At 33.9% G+C, this 18283-nt stretch overlaps 1 protein-coding gene across 7 annotated transcripts in view; it reads right to left on the reverse strand.

Moving 5' to 3' along the window:
- Cnksr2 (connector enhancer of kinase suppressor of Ras 2) overlaps window positions 1-18283 on the reverse strand; it is a 226767-nt gene that overhangs the window by 65580 nt on the left and 142904 nt on the right. For 4 of the 7 annotated variants that reach the window (XM_031370058.1, XM_031370042.1, XM_031370078.1 and 1 more), the window contains 2 exons: window positions 5138-5227; window positions 3467-3681 (listed from right to left, as the gene is read on the reverse strand). In XM_031370058.1, the coding sequence (XP_031225918.1) occupies window positions 3467-3681; window positions 5138-5227 (305 nt within the window). The remainder of the gene's footprint in view (window positions 1-3466; window positions 3682-5137; window positions 5228-18283) is intronic. The other 3 variants (XM_031370067.1, XM_031370050.1, XM_031370083.1) reach the window with 1 other exon arrangement.

The following is an 18283-nucleotide window of genomic DNA, read 5'->3' on the forward strand; positions in this document are numbered from 1 at the left end:
CTCCCAAGTGCTGGGATTAAAAGCGTGCACCACCAGTGCCTGGTTCTGATTTCGTTCTTAAAAGGTACACTAGCAGGTTCTTGATATACCTCACTAAATAATGCCCTTTGGAAAGGTGGAAACATTTTGTTCTCCCCCAAGATTGAAAGATGAGATTCAGGGCAATCCAATTATTCTTTATCTTCATAAAGGCTTCTTAATACATTTAGATTTCATACATATACCACTGCCTATCTTTCTTTGTGTGTTCTAAGATCAGCTAACAACTTCTGTATTTTCAGACTCAGAATTAACCTAATTTACCTACAACTAAAATGTTTAGCTGATGAGGTGGGCATAGTGGGATCTCTGTAATAAGATAACCAAGCAGGAAAGAAGCAAGGACTGGATGTAACTGAAGTTCTATACTACAGTATAAAAGGTATGGTGTGAGAAAAATTCATCTTGCTGCCATTCCTGGGAGTGTAATAATAGGACATGCGGAAAAGATCTACTTCCAAGTCGAAAATACTGTGAAAGGCATTAACATTGGAGTTCACAGTCACTTACTTATTGGTGGAGTTATTCACTACAACTTACAAGGTATTATATAACTATAAAATTCTGATATAACCCTGCTATTAAATTGACACATTTTCTCTAAATCAGAAGGTAAACACTTTTAGACACCATAGAAATTCGTACTATAGCAGAGATAGTGTTTTATGATACTCAATATTTAATCTTCCACTTATGTCCTATTGTATCAAAAACATCCATGTTTTACAAGAATCAGGAAAAATGAAGATGATCATTTTATCATGAAAGTGATTAAGTACAAATTGGTACTAACATTGTATTTTGAAGAAACTATAACATAAAGAAAATTTCTTTCATTCTAAAATGAGCCTCTAGAAATGAAGTTACTCCATCAGACTTTTGATCTTCCTCAACAAATAAATGCTCTTTGGAAAAGTGACAACAATTTCTAAACCTACGTAATATACAATATTATTAGCATTTTTACTTGTCTTTTATTGACTTCCTTTTGTTAATACTTCAAAAATTCAAACATTCATTCTCTATTCTTTTCCTAGTATACACACATCTTATCATGCAAAACATAATAAATACATTATATATATGAGTATGTGTTTGATCGATCATAACTCTTCTAATGCTAATTCCAAACTTCCTACCAGCTAATCTACTTGGAATCAAAGTGGCCTCTTGTTCTCCCTACAGCTTCATCTCTAACAATTATGTTCATGAATAGGCTGTCTATCTCTCATATTGGGAGCTTTGTATACGTTGTTATTTATAACTGAAACCAGACTGTATAGGAAGTTCATTGATTAGATGGCTCTTCTGAATCATGATAACAAAAGTGGACTCTTTCAGAGGTATCAAAGGATAGTGTTTTTAGGTTTCCTTCAGATGTCGCTGGGAAGAATAATCATTTATCACCTACTTAATGGATTATGATGGGACATTCAAGTCTCTTGTAGAAGAAGAGACATGGGATATGGACCTGGGGGAAAGTATGATAGGCACTGAAGCTAATGTAACTCTAATCAACATAATGAAAAAGTTTTTCTAAGCTAGTGTTATGAGAATAGGAATGATAATTTAAGATATTAACTCTGAGAAAGAGTTCAAGTATAAAGTTCTTAAATCTTTTACATCTTATATACTTATATGGTATACCTTTAAAAATATGGTAGATTTGGTGCTTTAAGCATTAAGCACCATTCCTCCTCCTAACTAAAGATCTTGTAATCTTTACATGTTCATGTGTGTATACTTGTGTGTGAGCATGTGCATGTAATGTACATGTGTGTACATATGTGGAAGCCAGAGGTTCACTCTAGGTATCTTCCTTTATCATTCTCCCCCTTATTTTTTAGAGGTAAGGCTAAACTACTTGTCTAGCAAGCCCAAGAGGTAATGTGACTCCATGACTCCTCTGTGCTGGGGTTATAGATATGTATCACCATGCTTGACTTTTTATGTGGGTGCTAGGGATCTGAACTCTGGTCTCATGGTTATACAATTACTTAGTGACTGAGATACCTCTCCAGCTTAGTGTAGTCCATTTTTCATGGTTTTTAAGTGGAAGCTACACTCCTATTGTTAAAAACAAACTCTATTTAGCTAAAGTAGTATAAAACAGGTTGATGCTTTAAGGGAATGGTATGACTAATATGATTTTCAGTTTCCACATGGCTAACATTCTGGTTCCTTGCTATCCATCTGGCATGGACTTAATGGCCTTGCCTTTGACCTCTCAAATAATATTCTTTCATTAGAAAGCTACTGCATACTGATGTGATCATATTTTCAGCTCAAAATTCATCAATAAACTCTTGATTATTCTAGGAGTCTCAAAACTCCAGTGAAGATTAGCATCCACTTTGTCACTCTTGGCTCAGTCACTGCTTATGATGAAGGTTTTTCTTAGTTTCCCTGAATGGTAATGCTACTACTTTTCCTGTTGCTTCTATACTTTTTGCATCCTTCCATATAAAACTTAAATTAAATTGGAAATCTCAGCATACAATGCTATGCTTTTGCATATGAATTTGTGTGTGTGTGTGTGTGTATGTACATGTCAAAGCCAAAGGTTGACTTTGGATATTTTCTACCACTCTCCATCCTCCTTAATTTAAAGCATTCATTCATTCATTCATTCATTCATTCATTCATTCATTCAATGTGCATGGTGCTTTGTGGGCACTTATGTTTATGTGCCATGGATGTAGGCAAGAAAAGAGTATTGAAATCCCTGGAACTATAGTTGCAGAAGGCTGTCAGCCTCCATGTGAGTACTAGGAATTTATGCCCCATTATCTGGAAGAGCAGTCAACGCTCTTGAACATAGAGGTATCTTTTTAGGCCCTTCACCTTACTTTTGCAAGAAGGTCACCCAGTAAATGTGGAACAACTGAATCAGTTGGGTTAGCTAACTAGTGACTTCTGAGTATTATCTTGTGTCTTCTTTCCCAGTACTAGAAATATAGGCAAGTACCACTATGTCTAACCTTTTCCTGTGTGCTGGGAATATAAACTTGGCCCTCACACTTGTGCAGCACACATGTTTCCAACTGGATCATGTCCCAGCCCCTATGCTATTCTTTGTCTTTCCAGTTTGACTAGCACAAAGTGGATGTTCCTTTTAAGGAAGGGTCATGAAGTACTAAACATTTCATTTCTAAAGCTGCCAAAGCACTGTGTATTAACATACGAATGAGTAATTTTGCTCTCTGTCAATATTGTATCAATTAAGTTATTTCAATAAAATAGAGGTTCCTATGAAATATGAATATTTTGATCATATGAGCTGTAAAACAAATCAATCCTAAATAATTTTATTTCAGTTTCTAAATCTAATGCTAGACTCTTTTATAAAAATTTGGATTTTATGAACTAAAGTAATTTGCCTTTCAAGGAAGTAAATTAATTTTAAAGAATTTTTGAGTTTACTTACATGGTATAGTGTGGTTTCTGGCACTGGTGTGCCCATGATGTCTTGTCTCAATGCATCCATTTGCAAACTAGGCAGCAATGAGTAGTGAGTTGGGCTATTACTCTTATCACCCTTCTTTTTTGACTTCTTCCCTGTGTCTTTTTTGCTGTTTCTCTGAAACATGTATTCTTCTTGAGCAATTTTTTCATTGCTCATGTATCGAAGTAGAGAGTTTTCTACATTAAAAAGAGAAATATACTGAGATAAATATGCAAATATTTGAAGTGTACCATTCTTTTCAAATTGTGCTATAAGATTTCAATTCAGTACTTTAACTTACAAAATAAATAGTAACAATACAGTAGAAGTTAATTATTTGGAAGAAGACAATAAGACATATTTTTGGGTTATTTCTTCTGGTTTTCACTCTGAAGATTTAACATCAAAATCACCTGTAGAACTTAAATTTGAATGGATGGACCTTACAATTTGTAGCAAGTTTCTCAGGAAGATTCTCCTAAACTTTGATGATAAAGCATATCTTCCAACCTTTGAGGTAACATTCTTGGACAAGTTGAAACCTACATTATGATTAGATTTCTTTCCTTAAATTAGTAGTCAGTTTTTAGTAGTTAATATATGAATTTTCCCCAGGATGTCACTATTATAAGAAGCCCCAAAGAATAACTTAGAGATGGCATGTGATAAACATTTTAATTTTTTCTTGATTTATTCAATTAAACTATTATAAGATTAGATACTAAACTTGGATATGGAATTAATACATACATGTAAAGGAAAGTGAAAGTGTTTTTGAACTTCTCAACATTTTGGAAATGCTCACTCCACAAAACACATTTTAAGAAGATTAATGAAGCAGACATTTAGCTTGGTTGCCTATGTGATCTGTAGATGTATTACAGTTCACTGGATAGAAATACTAAGTAAACGGGTCAACCATACCATAAAGGAAGCTTAGAGTATAGGAACAATTTCCTTTTTGTTATCCATCTACAATTTATGGCTCTCTCCTGAAAGTGGAAGTAGCAGCATCAACAGGTGGGCCCACCATAGCCACACTTGGTTAAAGTCTACTAAGCCACGAAGATTTCACTTACTTTGGGTAGGTACTTCAAAAGTAGCCCAGTCCCATGTAAGAGAATAACACTGCACAGCAAATAGAATAGAGAAAATGCAAAGCACCCTTCCCCTTCACTTCTATATGGTTGTTGTTAAGAGTCACCGGTCCAGTTTCCATTATACATCTGCTTTACACCTATGTGCTTCAATGCTCATTATGAGATTTCATCGTACCAGGTTTCACAAAGAAGTAAGTTTCATTGCAGATTAATTGGGGTTGATAACAAAACTGTTTTAATTTACTGAACTTAAATGAATTCTTTTATGCAGTTTCACACTTCTGACCTTGTTTTCAAAATACTAACTTTCAATTTACAGACATATATTAATCTTTCTCTGTGTAATTATCTGCCCAGAATCTTAGAAGGCATTCATATAAGATACCTATTACTAAAGGGTCAAGAGTCAATGTTGAACTGACTTCATTTATTTGTACTGTCAGTTAATGATGGAGTAGGTTTCTGCTGAAGCCATAATAATCTATTTAAAGAACATTTATATTTGCTTATTGTTCAAATAACCCATCCTACACTGAAATTCTAGAACACTTACCTCTTCTACTATCTCTCTTCATCTTATTTGGATCTTCATAGTCCCCCACCCAATTATATTCGACTGGCATAGATATAGGTCGTAGCTTGCCTAAACACAGAGAACAAAGTTCACATCACATTGTTTTTCTTCCCCAGGTAGGCTTATACTTAAACTGATTTTCAGTTACAGTATGCAAAACACACTCTCATATGCAACGTTATGGTTGGCATGTGTGGATGAAGAAAATGTGTGTTTTGAGCCAGAAGGTGAAACTGCCTCTGAGAACTGTCCAGATAATATTAGTTTAAGGCACTTATTATACATAATAAAGAGTAGCCCATGTTTGCTCTTGTTAGAGTCCTGGATAGAAAGGTATATAATATTTTACCAAATATCAGTTTTCATAATTTTTCATATTATTAACTGATTTTAGTCTTATTCCCTAATGCCCATGAATCTGTCTCTCTAGTCCCTTCTAAGGTGACAGGCCCTTGCATTTAACCTTATTATTAGGATATTAAACTACTGTTTCATGGTATACTATCACAAACGAACTTAATTTTTTTCTAATTGATATCATGCATTTGAATACTACCATGCTGCAGCAATATGGGGGCTTAAATCTAATTGTACATAGTTTTTGATATAATAAGCATGCCTTGTTTATAGAATCAAGAATTATCTTCTTTGTCCAATATCCTTCTGAATATTCTCACTAAATACCACTTTGATTTAGTGAGTAGCCATAGCAAAGACTTTGGTAGAGGAGTAATAAATTATTTTGTTCAACTTAAATTTCCTGAAGTACAGAATAGCCAGTGAAAACCAAATAATCCAAAAATTTAAAAATATACATCTGACAAGTGGTAATATTTTGATATATTCTGAATTAATGAAAACTGGAAATCTGCAAGGCCTAGATCTTAAGAATGGCACAATAATCACCACAATGAAAGTACCTATAAGCACTGACTATAGGCCAGAGAACTTTCTAGCATTTGATTACTGTTGGATCATTAAATCCTTATGCTCATGAAAATTAATGCTTTTAGTACAAGGAAACTGTTAAGTAATGTGTCTAAGGAAACACAGTTGCTAAATCCTAATATGTGGATTCAAATCAAGGCATTGAACACCAGTTGTGAACATTTTTGATTATATTTTTATACATGCAGATAACATATTTGGATCATATTTACTTTTACATCCCTAAAAGCCAACCTTCTTTCATGTCTTTTTAAAGTGTTAGTCAAAATATTACAAAATTTTGTGGGAGATTTTAATTCTACTCTTAAGGAAAATATACCAAACTTATACTTTATAATTATCTGCACAGATATAATTTATTTAGTATATTTTACTAGGCTATTTTAAACTCTGGGAATAAAGTACACATGATAAAATTATTAATGGTGTAACATGGTATTATTTAATGACTTCTTTCCAAGGTATGCAACTACCTTTATAAATGGTCATTAATGACTGGAACATTCTTAGGTAACTTATTTCTCCTCTTTTTCACAAAAAGAATGAGTGAGATAATGTAATTTAATATATTCTGCCTACCAAGGTTGGGGCAAGCATGTGAGAAAAAGTCTTTGAAAAATTTCTATTCCATTGCTTTATGAATCAGTTCCCCAAACTTCTGATTTTATAAGTGCTATATTTTCAAAATACTCACAAGTAATACTTCTAGAGTTTAGTTTTAACTATCAATTCCACATTAGCATGCACACCAAAACTAAAGCTGCTAACAGCACCTTTGCATTCCACCAAGAAAATCTTTTGAAAAGTAAAAATCTAATAAATAAGACTTATCTACTATCAAATAAACTGTCATTTGATAATTTAAAACTTGTTTGGTGATTTTAAAAGCATTAGTTGTCTGGAGCCCAGTATCTGCACAAGCCAAGCAGAAACCTATTTTACAGATAGCATGGGGATACATAACTATTCATTGCATTTTGTTAATAGCTATGATTCAAACAGAATTAAGTTACTTGATATTGGAACAAAATTATATATGACTTTTTATGCTGATTTTCTGTGAGTTATCATTTAACTATACTTTGTTAACACAGAATTTAGGGAAAGCTACAGTGACTTAGAAAAATGCTCAGCAAAAAGTATTTATTTATTTATTTTTTTGTTTTTGGAGACAATCAGATGTGTTGGCTGGGCTTTGTAAACTTGATACAAATGTAGACATATTTGAGAAGGAAAAAAATCTTTTTGTTTGTTTGTGTTTTATTTTTCAAGACAGGGTTTTTCTGTGCAGCTCTGGCTATCCTGTGATTCCTTTTGAAGACCAGGCTAGCCTCGAACTCACATAGATACCATCTGTCTGCCTCTGCTTATGGAGTACTGACAATAGAGGCATGTGCCAACATACCTGGTGTAACAAGAGAGAAATCTTTTTTCTTTTCTTTAAAAAAAATACCCAAACTCTATTTATTGGGGTTTTACTACATTTTTACTAGTGTTTTACTCCAGCTGACAACCAGTACTTCAGTGGGTACAATGAATGCCTCAGATTTCTAGTCAGTCAGTCTGAAAGTTTATTCTTACAGAAATAAAAATGAATAGTATTGAATAAGGGTGATGGCAGAGCTAACCTTTCACAGAAACTGGGAGCAAGTATGGATCCCTCACACAAAACTGACAGGAAGTGAGAAGGGTCACACCTATGTGCAAATCAAGACAGGAAATAAAAATAAAAAACAGAACTCAGCTCAAGGTATGTTATGATAGAAGAATGGATACAGAAACCGTGGTTCATTTACACAATGGAATACTACTCAGCTATTAAGAATGAGGATATCCTGAGTTTTGCAGGCAAATGGATGGAACTAGAAAATATCATCCTGAGTGAGTAACTCAGACCCAAATGGATATGCATGGTATGTACTCACTAATAAGTGGATATTAGCAAGTCCACAGAACTCAAAAAGGTCAACAAGCTGAAGCACCCAAGTGAGGACACCTCAGTCTCACCTTGGGAGAAGAAAGCAATCACAAGTGGGGAGGGAGGGAGGAACCTGGGACTGAAAGGGGATGGGCGGGGAGGGGTATAGTGGGCAGAGAGGGGAACATGAGGGTGGGGGAAAGGACAGAGGCCCTGAGGGCTAGCAGAAAGAATGGAAACAGGCAATCTCAGGAGGTAGGAGGTGGGGGGACCCTCCAGAATGTACCAGAGACCTGGGAGGTAAAAGACTCTCAGGGCTCAAAGGGAGGGACCTCAGATGAAATGCCTGACAATGAGGGGAGGGAACTCAAGGTCCATCTCTAGCAGAAAGACATCAAGTGGAGGGATGGGGTTGCCATCCCACAGCTTATACTCTGACCCATAAGTGTTCTTGTCTGAGAGACTGCAGAGAAGGAAATAGAGAAGAGCCTGAGGGAAAGGAGTCCAGCGACAGGCCCAAAGTGGGATCCAGCTCAAGGGGAGGGTCCAAGGCCTGACACTATTACTGAGGCTATGGAGCGTTCACAAAAAGGGACCTATCCTGACTGCCCTCTGAAAGACCCAACAAGCAGCTGAAAGAGTCAGATGCAGATATTTACACCCAACCAATAGACAGAAGCAGCTGACCCCTGTGGGTGAATTAGGGAAGGCTGGAAGAAGCTGAGGAGAAGGGCAATCCTGTAGGAGGACCAACAGTCTCAATTAACCTGGACTCCTGAGATCTCTCAAACACTGGACCACCAACCAGGCAGCATACACCAGCTGATATGAGGCCCCCAACACATTTACTGTAGAGGACTGCTGGGTCTGTGTTCATTCAGAGATGATGCATCTAACCCTCAACAGATTGGAGGTCTGGTGGGGTGGGGTGGGGGTCTGGGAACATCCTCAAAAAAACAAAAAAGGAAACCCAAAACCAAAACAAAAAAACAACGCCAAAACTCAAAACTAAAAACACAAATGAAAAAACAACTAGGGTTTTCTCCATGCACTGCACCACCAAAACTCCAAATGACACCTTAGTTTTGTACTTCCATAGTTGTATTCCCCTTCCTTTCTTTCCCATCCATCCAAGTTAGTGGATCACACTGACTCACCCACTTCATCTGAAACAATAAACAATTCTTATTTATGTATTTCTGTGAGAGCCTGCCATGTGCATATATGTGTGGAGGTGGGAAGACAGCTTTGAATTTCCTGGAATTTGAGATACAAGTGCTAGTGAGTATTCTATATTGGTGCTGGAGACAGAACTCAGGTCCTCTGGAAGAGCAAAAAGTGCTCCAAATGGCTTCATTATGAAAAAAATAGACAAACTGAGCTTTGCAAAACTGCTTGGCGGTCAAGTCAGAACTACAAGTCCTATTTCCTGATTTTTCTTCTAACAAGTTTCCATGAGTAGCAATCTGGTTGAAACACTAGTGAGCTGTTTCCTTTCCAGTTTTCTCATTCCCCCTACCCACCCTCCATGCCAAACTCATTAGGTTTCAGCATAATAAATAGCACCTGTGTGGCTATAGTCCTTTCATAGTTGGCAAAGGTTAAGAAAACGGCAGGGAAAGTCTTCAAAAGTCTGACATACTACTTAAAGCTCACAAAAAGTTTTCTCTAGAGGCTGAAAGTTACATATGTATGCATCTGTTCTAAATATTTCAGCCAGTATTTTGATGAAAATGAGTACAATATGGAATGCTTGAGCTATAAGTTTGCTATAGAAACCCATCAAAATCCTCACATACCAGACAGAAAAATTACTTTCAGATGGTTGACTGCATCTCTAGGAAAACATCCTGGGGTTATTTAAGGTAGAGAGGCACACATTCAAACATCAAGTAAAACTGAATTAAATGTAAAGTCAGTAAATTTTTGAAGGAGAATGAAAGTATATCTGGATCTAATAAAATAACTAAGAGTGAGCCCTTTAATCTTTAGCATTATATTTAAAGCTTTTGTTTTTGGGTAAAAGACTTAGAAAAATTGGCTTGTAAATATTTCAATGGGCTGTTTTCTTAAAAGAATGGTTCATAAAATAATACATATAAACAACAAAAAGTCAATCTAAGCTGAATTTGTTACTAGATTTATACTTTACAGTTTCCCTACTGAGAACCAAAAAACAATTGAAATATCTTTTCTAAAAATAGCTTACATCGTGTCTGTGTTTACTCTTGCTTTATAAAACAATTTATACTTTAATTGAGAAGTGATGTAAGTGCAGAACACAAGGTTAACATCACATGGTCATTTTAATGCTTGATCACAAGGTTAACTTTTTGAATCAAATTACTTTTTTATAAAGATAATTCTACCAAGTGGGGGAAATATAAATATATATATGTATATGTATACATATATATATATTACTCATGTGTGTGTATAATTAATGAGTTTGTCATAAAGTTACATGAATTTGAGTGAAGTCAGTATTTCTTATCTTAAATTTTGCTGCTGTCCAGTGACAATCACACGAAAATCGTGGAAAGAATAAGGAAGGACTAGGATATATAGAATAATTCTGAGCCATCCTTTCAGTACTATGGAGGGCATAAAAAAATTTTGAGAAATTTGCCTCTTGCTACACTCAGCTTAATACAGACTTAGACAAGAAAGATGACATAGGCATGCAACATTATTTGTTTAAATACACATATCGTCTGTTTAAATGTCTTAAGTTAACTGCTAATTAAAGCAATTAAAAAATCTTAGTGGAACAATATATTGAAAACCTTACAAATATCTAGGAGGCATTTACATTTGCTCATGAAAAGTAAAATGATTATCAATTTAAGGCATGTTTAAATACTAATGGCATTCTATAACAATTTTATAACTTCTTTGTTAAATTCATCTCTTTGGAATCACACTCTTGGTGTTAGTGAAAAGTTAGGTGAAAAACTGACAAAGTTTCTGACAATGTCTTAGGATTTTGCAGGTACTTAAAGTTCCTGACTCAACAGTCTCCCGTTCTTACTGCAGTGCTTCCCCACCCCCAAAATATCAAGATGCTTCAGTGACAGATAATTCAAGACCACAAATGAAGAGAGAAATCGAGTTTGTTTCCTCCAAAACAATCTGTTAACATGTGTGATTTTTGTAGTTTTTGTTTTAAGTGTCTTTACAGTGAATGTACAATTCTTGCAAATATTGTGAAGGGTAGATGAAGAATTAAAGAACAATTAGAACATAAACTGTGAATGAAGCTCTGTGCTTTGTCTTAGAACAATAGAGTACATTGACATTACAGGGTGTGTTACCCATAAAACAATGACAGGTTACCACATTAACACTATTAATTTGTCAATCATTGTTTTAATTATTTGCACTAATATACTTAAGAGTCATTGACATGATCAGAATATGACTACTAGCCACCCACTCAGGAAAAATATTGAATACAACACTCAATATTTTCTTTTCTATGACCCATTTTCTTCTATGATTTCTAAAATAAACGATTTGCAATGAAATTATTAACTCTGCAAGTATAGATTACAGAATGCAGTGCACTGATTTTTCTACTTAGTTTTTATTACTTTGATTTGGTATTTTATCACAAATACAATTTATTCTATAAATAGACTCCATCTGGTTTTTCTGCAAGATAAAAATTAATGAAGATATCTAACAAGTCAACTGGGGCAGATAGCAACTTTTCTGTTTGTGTTTTTTATTTTTGTCTTTCATATATTTATTTATTTATTTATTTATTTATTTATTTCTCCCAGGACTGCTTGGATCTTAAAATGCAAAGAAATTTCTATTGTTGCTATCAAAGATTTGAGGTATTTGAGCCAAATTACAAGTCTTTCAGCATTTCTTAAATGTGCTCTATAAGGTGTTTGTTAAACTGGAAATTAATATGTATTTTGTGACCAAAAAAGAAAGATTTGATGTATGAATACACTGGAGAAACACTGGATATAGCCCAAATGCAACAAACATTCAATGCTCTTTGCATTTATCTACAAGGAATATAAAATATGTAGATACCCCAGTCTTATAAAATCATATAACTTTTCCTTAATTGACTTTCAAAACCAGAGATCTGAAGAAAATAAGACAATGTTACATTAATTAATTTGCATTATGTTTAGAAAGTAACACTAACAGCTCTATCTATCTGTTAATGAATGCTACTTGGTACATTTACAATAAAAGAGAAAAATGTATTTTAATTTTAACCAGGGAAATAGTGTATCATATCTTGCTCCAGAGAATGTCACAGTTTATTTGTTTAATTGTGGGGCAGACTAGATAATTAGAGACAGTCACAATTTCATCACACTTTTGCTCAGAGAATATACTAATCATGAAGAAACAGATATATATTTCCAGAGGGATAATTTCCTAGGTTCTTTTAGTTAAAAAAACAAGACATCCATCTCTGTATTATATGAGGTCTCTACCTGATTTTTCCAGTATCTGTTTCTGTAAATTGGTTCTTAGGATAGTGAGGGTTTCTCAACAACAGCATACTGGACATTTTTTACATTTGGTTGCTTTTGGTGCATTGCAAAATTCAGAGTAGCAATCTTCTACCTGACACATTGGGTGCCACTAAGACCCTGCATCCTTTAGTCTACCATTATTGCTATCCCATAAGAAATATCCAAGAAAATGTCAAATGTCCTCTAATGGGAAGGACTGTTTTTAGATGAAAATTCTGAAGTAACTTCCTATTCTTGGCTTTTCCATTCTGTCTGTACTAGAGAGCACTGTTTCATCTGCATGACACCATTCCATTCAAAGAGTCGTGTGAAGGTTTTCTTCTTCTTCTGATAAGTGAACTAAACATCCAATCTGACATAGTCATCCTTATGTCTTCTCTATATACTAATACTCCATAGCCTTCTCAAAAGTTTCCTTTCCTTTACTGTTTTCTCTACTAACGGTTTCCTTGAATTCTTTCAGCATAAACCTTTCTTCCAAGGGTTCATTTCTTTAGGAGTTTACAACACTTTTATTTTTCACATTATTTTATCCTTTATTTTTGTAGCAACTCATCTAAAATTTTAAGGTGTGAGTGCCAAGTCACTTTTGGATTTCTGTAGGTGACCCAAAATACAACCTGATGTTTTCTACAGTGGAGTTTAAGAGTTGGATAAGCACAGTTTGCAGAATTATTAGCAGTTTGCATGTTCTTCCTTTTTCTTTAACAATCCTGCACCCAAATTAACTAAAATGTTATGCTTATATTTTAATTGATATACTTAAATAGGTGGTTATTGCTTTAGTAGAGAGGCCAAGCATGAATATCTGTTTTTACTCTTTTAATCCTTTAGTAGGTCCTGTGAAAGGGCATTAAATGCTAATATGATTTATAAGGTAGTTGAAATTCTTTGTCACACTTGATTTTTGAGTATCAACCACTTATTATGCCATTTCAGTAGTATTTCTTAAGAACATCCTATGAGGTAAACATTGTGCTAAGTGATGACATATATTATCATGTTTAGTCTTTATGGATACTGTAGTAATAGACTGCCACTCCATTTTTTTCCCCAGATAAAACCCTGATGAGTACGTATAGTCTCAATTAAGCTCAAATACTAAAAGCCAAGCTGTGACACCAAATTCAAGTTCATCTGACCTAAAACTAATGCTTTTCTATTCTAACAATAAAGTTGTAAAAACTGATAGAGTCTTCCCAAGATGATTACTCTAATTTTCATATTAGTAATAGAGTTTTCTATTTTTATGTCAAAATATTGCTGAACTGCTTTTCCTTTAGTTACACAGTACCTTATCACCATTAGCTTGATGCTAAAAACTATTTTGTGAAGCTAATCAACATACAGTTAAATATAAATTTTTCTCAAAAGTACAAAAAGAGTAATAATGTGAGCATAGTTGACATTTCATATTTCTTATCCTTTAAATTCTATGATTGTTTCTTTGGGAACAACATTTCTGAGTTGAATATAGGTACATCCTGTGGATGGTACCATATTTTCTTTTCTCTCTAGGATAGCTAATGAATTAAACCTGGATTTTACTTGCTAAGAAAGTTACTTAAAATAAAAAGTGACAAAAAAGAGAGCAAGAATCTATTCCAAAATGAAAGATGTATAAATATATTTAAACTTTTGGGTAATGTTTGAAAAATATTATTAATTATAATTTCACTTCCTCAAAGAGAATAAATTTTAAGGTAAGATGGACAGTAATTCATCAGTATGATAACAAACTTGGAAAACTAAACTTAGAAAAACAAACACCATTCTTCTTTCACAGCAGCAGAACTTTCCCCTTCATCTTGGCATAAGAGGTCATTAAAGCCAATTACTGTTTAGGTGCATAAAGGGGAGAAAGTATTTGATTTTCTTTTATTAGTCAGACTCAAAATGTTTAAGTATAATATTCTAGACACAAAATTTACTCAATGCACAATATTTACAAGTAATACTTAAGAGAATAACATTCCAAATACCATGTATTCATTTGTATGCTTTTGTTGAGCTACTGGATTTTCAACCAACCAGAAAAGAAATGGATTCCCTTTTCCCAACTTACACAGTCCTTGAGTAAATTGTTTACTCGATTTATTTAAATTGTTTCCCCACTTTTCCTACAAAATCTGACTACTTATAGCCACAAGGGGATTCAGCCTATATTTTAGCTGAATTTCTCTGCATAAAAATATGCTGGAATGGAGTGCTGGAATGGAAGAGGCAAAGAATCCACTAATAAAGGAAGGTGGTGGAAAGAAACTGTTCTAAGTTGAACCTTTGCATCTGAGAAGACAAGACCAATTTTTTAAGTGATTTAACTTTATTTTCATTTTTGTAATGATAATAATGAAAACTAATGTTCAATATACTGGGTACTGAGGCAATTTATAGTGCATTGTCATTAAATGCTTGCCAAAATTCTATGAAGCAGAAGTGATCTTTATTTAATAAATGAGAAAATTAAGGAATAAAGTAGTAACTTCAGGGTCATTCTGGGGTAGTTAGATGATAGACAAGATCCATGGCTATGGCTGATGCCACAGAGAATAATGGTAAACCCTAATCTAGGAGTTTCTGTAAATAGTATTTATTCCTGCAAATAGTCTCAAATTATTTTGTTTTTATTTCTAGAAAAGTGAAACAAATTTTATCCTGGTTTAAAATGATAAAACATGCAGTTGTTACTTACCTACAATATAGCAAGCTTTTAAAAAAATCTGTCAGAGCCATTTCTATGCAAATGAATGTTGACTGTTATTTCAGTAGTTACAAAACAACATATAAACAAAGACATAGACCTATATATGCTTGCTTGAAATAAAATTTACATACTTGGAAGAACTAATGCAATGTCTTGAAATTATTTTTCTTTTTAATATTACTTTTATTATTATTATTAATATTACCATTTAATAATATCACTTTTAGGGTCAACAGACATCCATGGATACTTAATTTCAGCTCTATTACTTAGTAGCTGGGCTAATTTAATCCCTCTGTATTTCAGAGTTTTCAGGTATAAACACATATTTTATTTGTATTAATCATATACTATTGTTGGGAGGCTTAAATGGCAAATGCCTTATAAACACTTAAAATAGTACTTAATATAAATAAAAGCTCATAGGCATTATTACTTTTTAGATGAGCTGCCCCCTGCCCATCCTTACCTATATGTATAATTGCTTATGTGAATACTTATATTTTTAAGTCATTCATCTAAAATTAGTTAGCATATAATATAAGATGGGGACCTTGGCTAAGTAATTGTGCTTTATTAGAAAAAACTCTAATATCTGTCTCTAAATTTATGCTTGATTATTGTCTGTGGTGACTTATACTGTAAATTTAACAGGATTTACAACCATCTCAGAGACAAGCCTCTGGGCCATTAGTAAGAAATTATGTAGATTAGACTAATTGAGGTAAGAAGAACCACCCTAAATGTAGTGGCACCATTTCCTGGGGTAGGATAGCAGACTGAAGGAAAAGGAGAAAGTGAGCTGAGCACGGGAATGAATCTCTCTCTCTGCTTCTTGACTGTGGGTGCAATGAAACCAGTTGCCTCAAGCTCCTACTGGCATGAATTTCCCTTCATGATAGAGTGCACTCTCAAACTGTGACAAAAAAAAAAAATCCTTTCTTAGGGTGCTTTTGCCAGATATTTTGTTGCAGCAAAAAGAAAAGTAACCAATATGATATTATAAAATGAGCTCCCTATTTTCATATACACATGTATGATACTTTAAAATACAAATGTGTTAAGACATATTCAACCAAAAGTACATCTGTGTTCTATGAACTGTGTTATGTCTCTAAAGATTCTCCAAATTCATCCAAAGATTTCTGACATTTTGTTTTATTTGAGAGAATATTTTCCTAGGATATTAGTCTTACCCCCATCCCCCTCTTTAGCCCAGGCTGAATGCGAACTCAAGAGTCCTCATGCCTCAGCCTCTTGGCTGTTGGAAGTGCAGGTGGGTGCCATCCCACTCAGCCTACAGTCTAATAATGTTAACTGGTGGCTTAATTTACATACTTGAAAATGAGAGGATCTGTGACTAACAATGAAAGAGAATGTTCTCCTTAGAAACAACTTATACAGTACATCTGGGGTACCATGCAATTGCAGTAAGTTTAACTACCATTATTTGTTGAAAAATATGAAGTACTTTATATTGGAAACTTAAGAGGTTTTGGCTTAAAGATTTATAGACACCCTCATGTTCTCAGGTTTTGAGAAGTACCATATGTTTGGGTCTGACAGGCACTTAGACATCCGGGATAAGGGTATAACATTTAAAATCATATATAAATGTTATGCTTGTTTGCTACACATCCCTGGCTCCAATTCCACAGCTAACATTGTTATATACTTTCTTCTACTTACCTGAAGTTACTACAACTTTGATGTTTTATAGTGATTTTTACCTTTGCGTTACGCCTACCTTACAAGGAAAATTTAAGTTTTATTCACGCTCATGTGACTTTATATGTGTATACAACAAATACTATCTGAGTAAATTAACAAATGAATTAGTTTTGAGAAAAATTATGGAAATAAATTTCCTGTAACTGATAAGTACATTTCATCACTTAAAATCTGGCCTTGAAAGAGGAAATACATTAAGTTGTTATTTACTTGGAGCAATCTTCATGTTGTACCTGAAAAATCTCCATGGGGCCATCTATAACTACCCACACTGAAAATATAGATTAAATCAAATTACTATATAGTACGATTATAGTTTTGAAGTTCAGTCATTAAAAAACATAACTTTGTTGCCTTTCTTTCTCTCTTGCTTAAACATGTACCATTATTTTTTCTCAGCTATTACATATAAATATCAGGAATCTAGAGACTATTATATAAAGTTTCTTAAGTTAAGGTATTTTATTTTACTAGGGAAGATGCATTTTGTGGGACATGACAGAACCAGGTTCTTTAAACTGCAATCTAAAAGGAGTAACAACTTGTAGCTACTGAAGTAAGATCTCATATTTGGCTATATTTGGTAATGATAATTTCCCCTTAAATAAAGCATTTATCTAATTTGATACAAGCATAAAATTCTAGAATGTGAGAAAATAAGATTAGATGTACTGAACAGCATATCTAACAACTTCTGGTCAATATTTACTTGTGAAATAAATAAAACTTTTATATTATCTCATGGGTCTGGATAAGGAGGGATAACAAAGATAACACACCTCTATACCTCAGGGTTGAAATATAACAGAACCAAAAAAAAAGGTTCAAATGCCTACAATGTGTGACAGTTCAACAGAAGTGGAACCATAAGAGTGTCACTAAGATGTTATATTAAAAATGAAATACTTATTATGATAAAGACGCATATGCGCAAAGATGAACACAAATGAATATAAGTGCTCAAGCTCTTTTAAATTTTCTTTACTATCATCAGTATTTGTGCATATGTGTGTGTGTGTGTGTGTGTGTGTGTGTGTGTGTGTGTTTTATATGTGTGGATGCCAGAGGCTAGCTTCTGGGGTTTGCTTTTCCTACTTCAATGGGCTCCAGGACTCCAGAATTGTACAGCATGCACTTTTATCTGTGGAGCTATCTTGACCACCTTGGTTTTTATTCTTTAGGTTAATTTTTGACAAAACTTAATGTATATAATTGTGCCAAATAGGTGTAAGAAAATTAAGCATGTGCTGCTCCACCATGTTCATAGTAGCCTTATTTATAATAGCCAGAACCTGGAAACAACCCAGATGTCCCTC

Source organism: Mastomys coucha, chromosome X (genome assembly GCF_008632895.1).
Source record: "Mastomys coucha isolate ucsf_1 chromosome X, UCSF_Mcou_1, whole genome shotgun sequence".
NCBI classification, from domain to species: domain Eukaryota; kingdom Metazoa; phylum Chordata; class Mammalia; order Rodentia; family Muridae; genus Mastomys; species Mastomys coucha.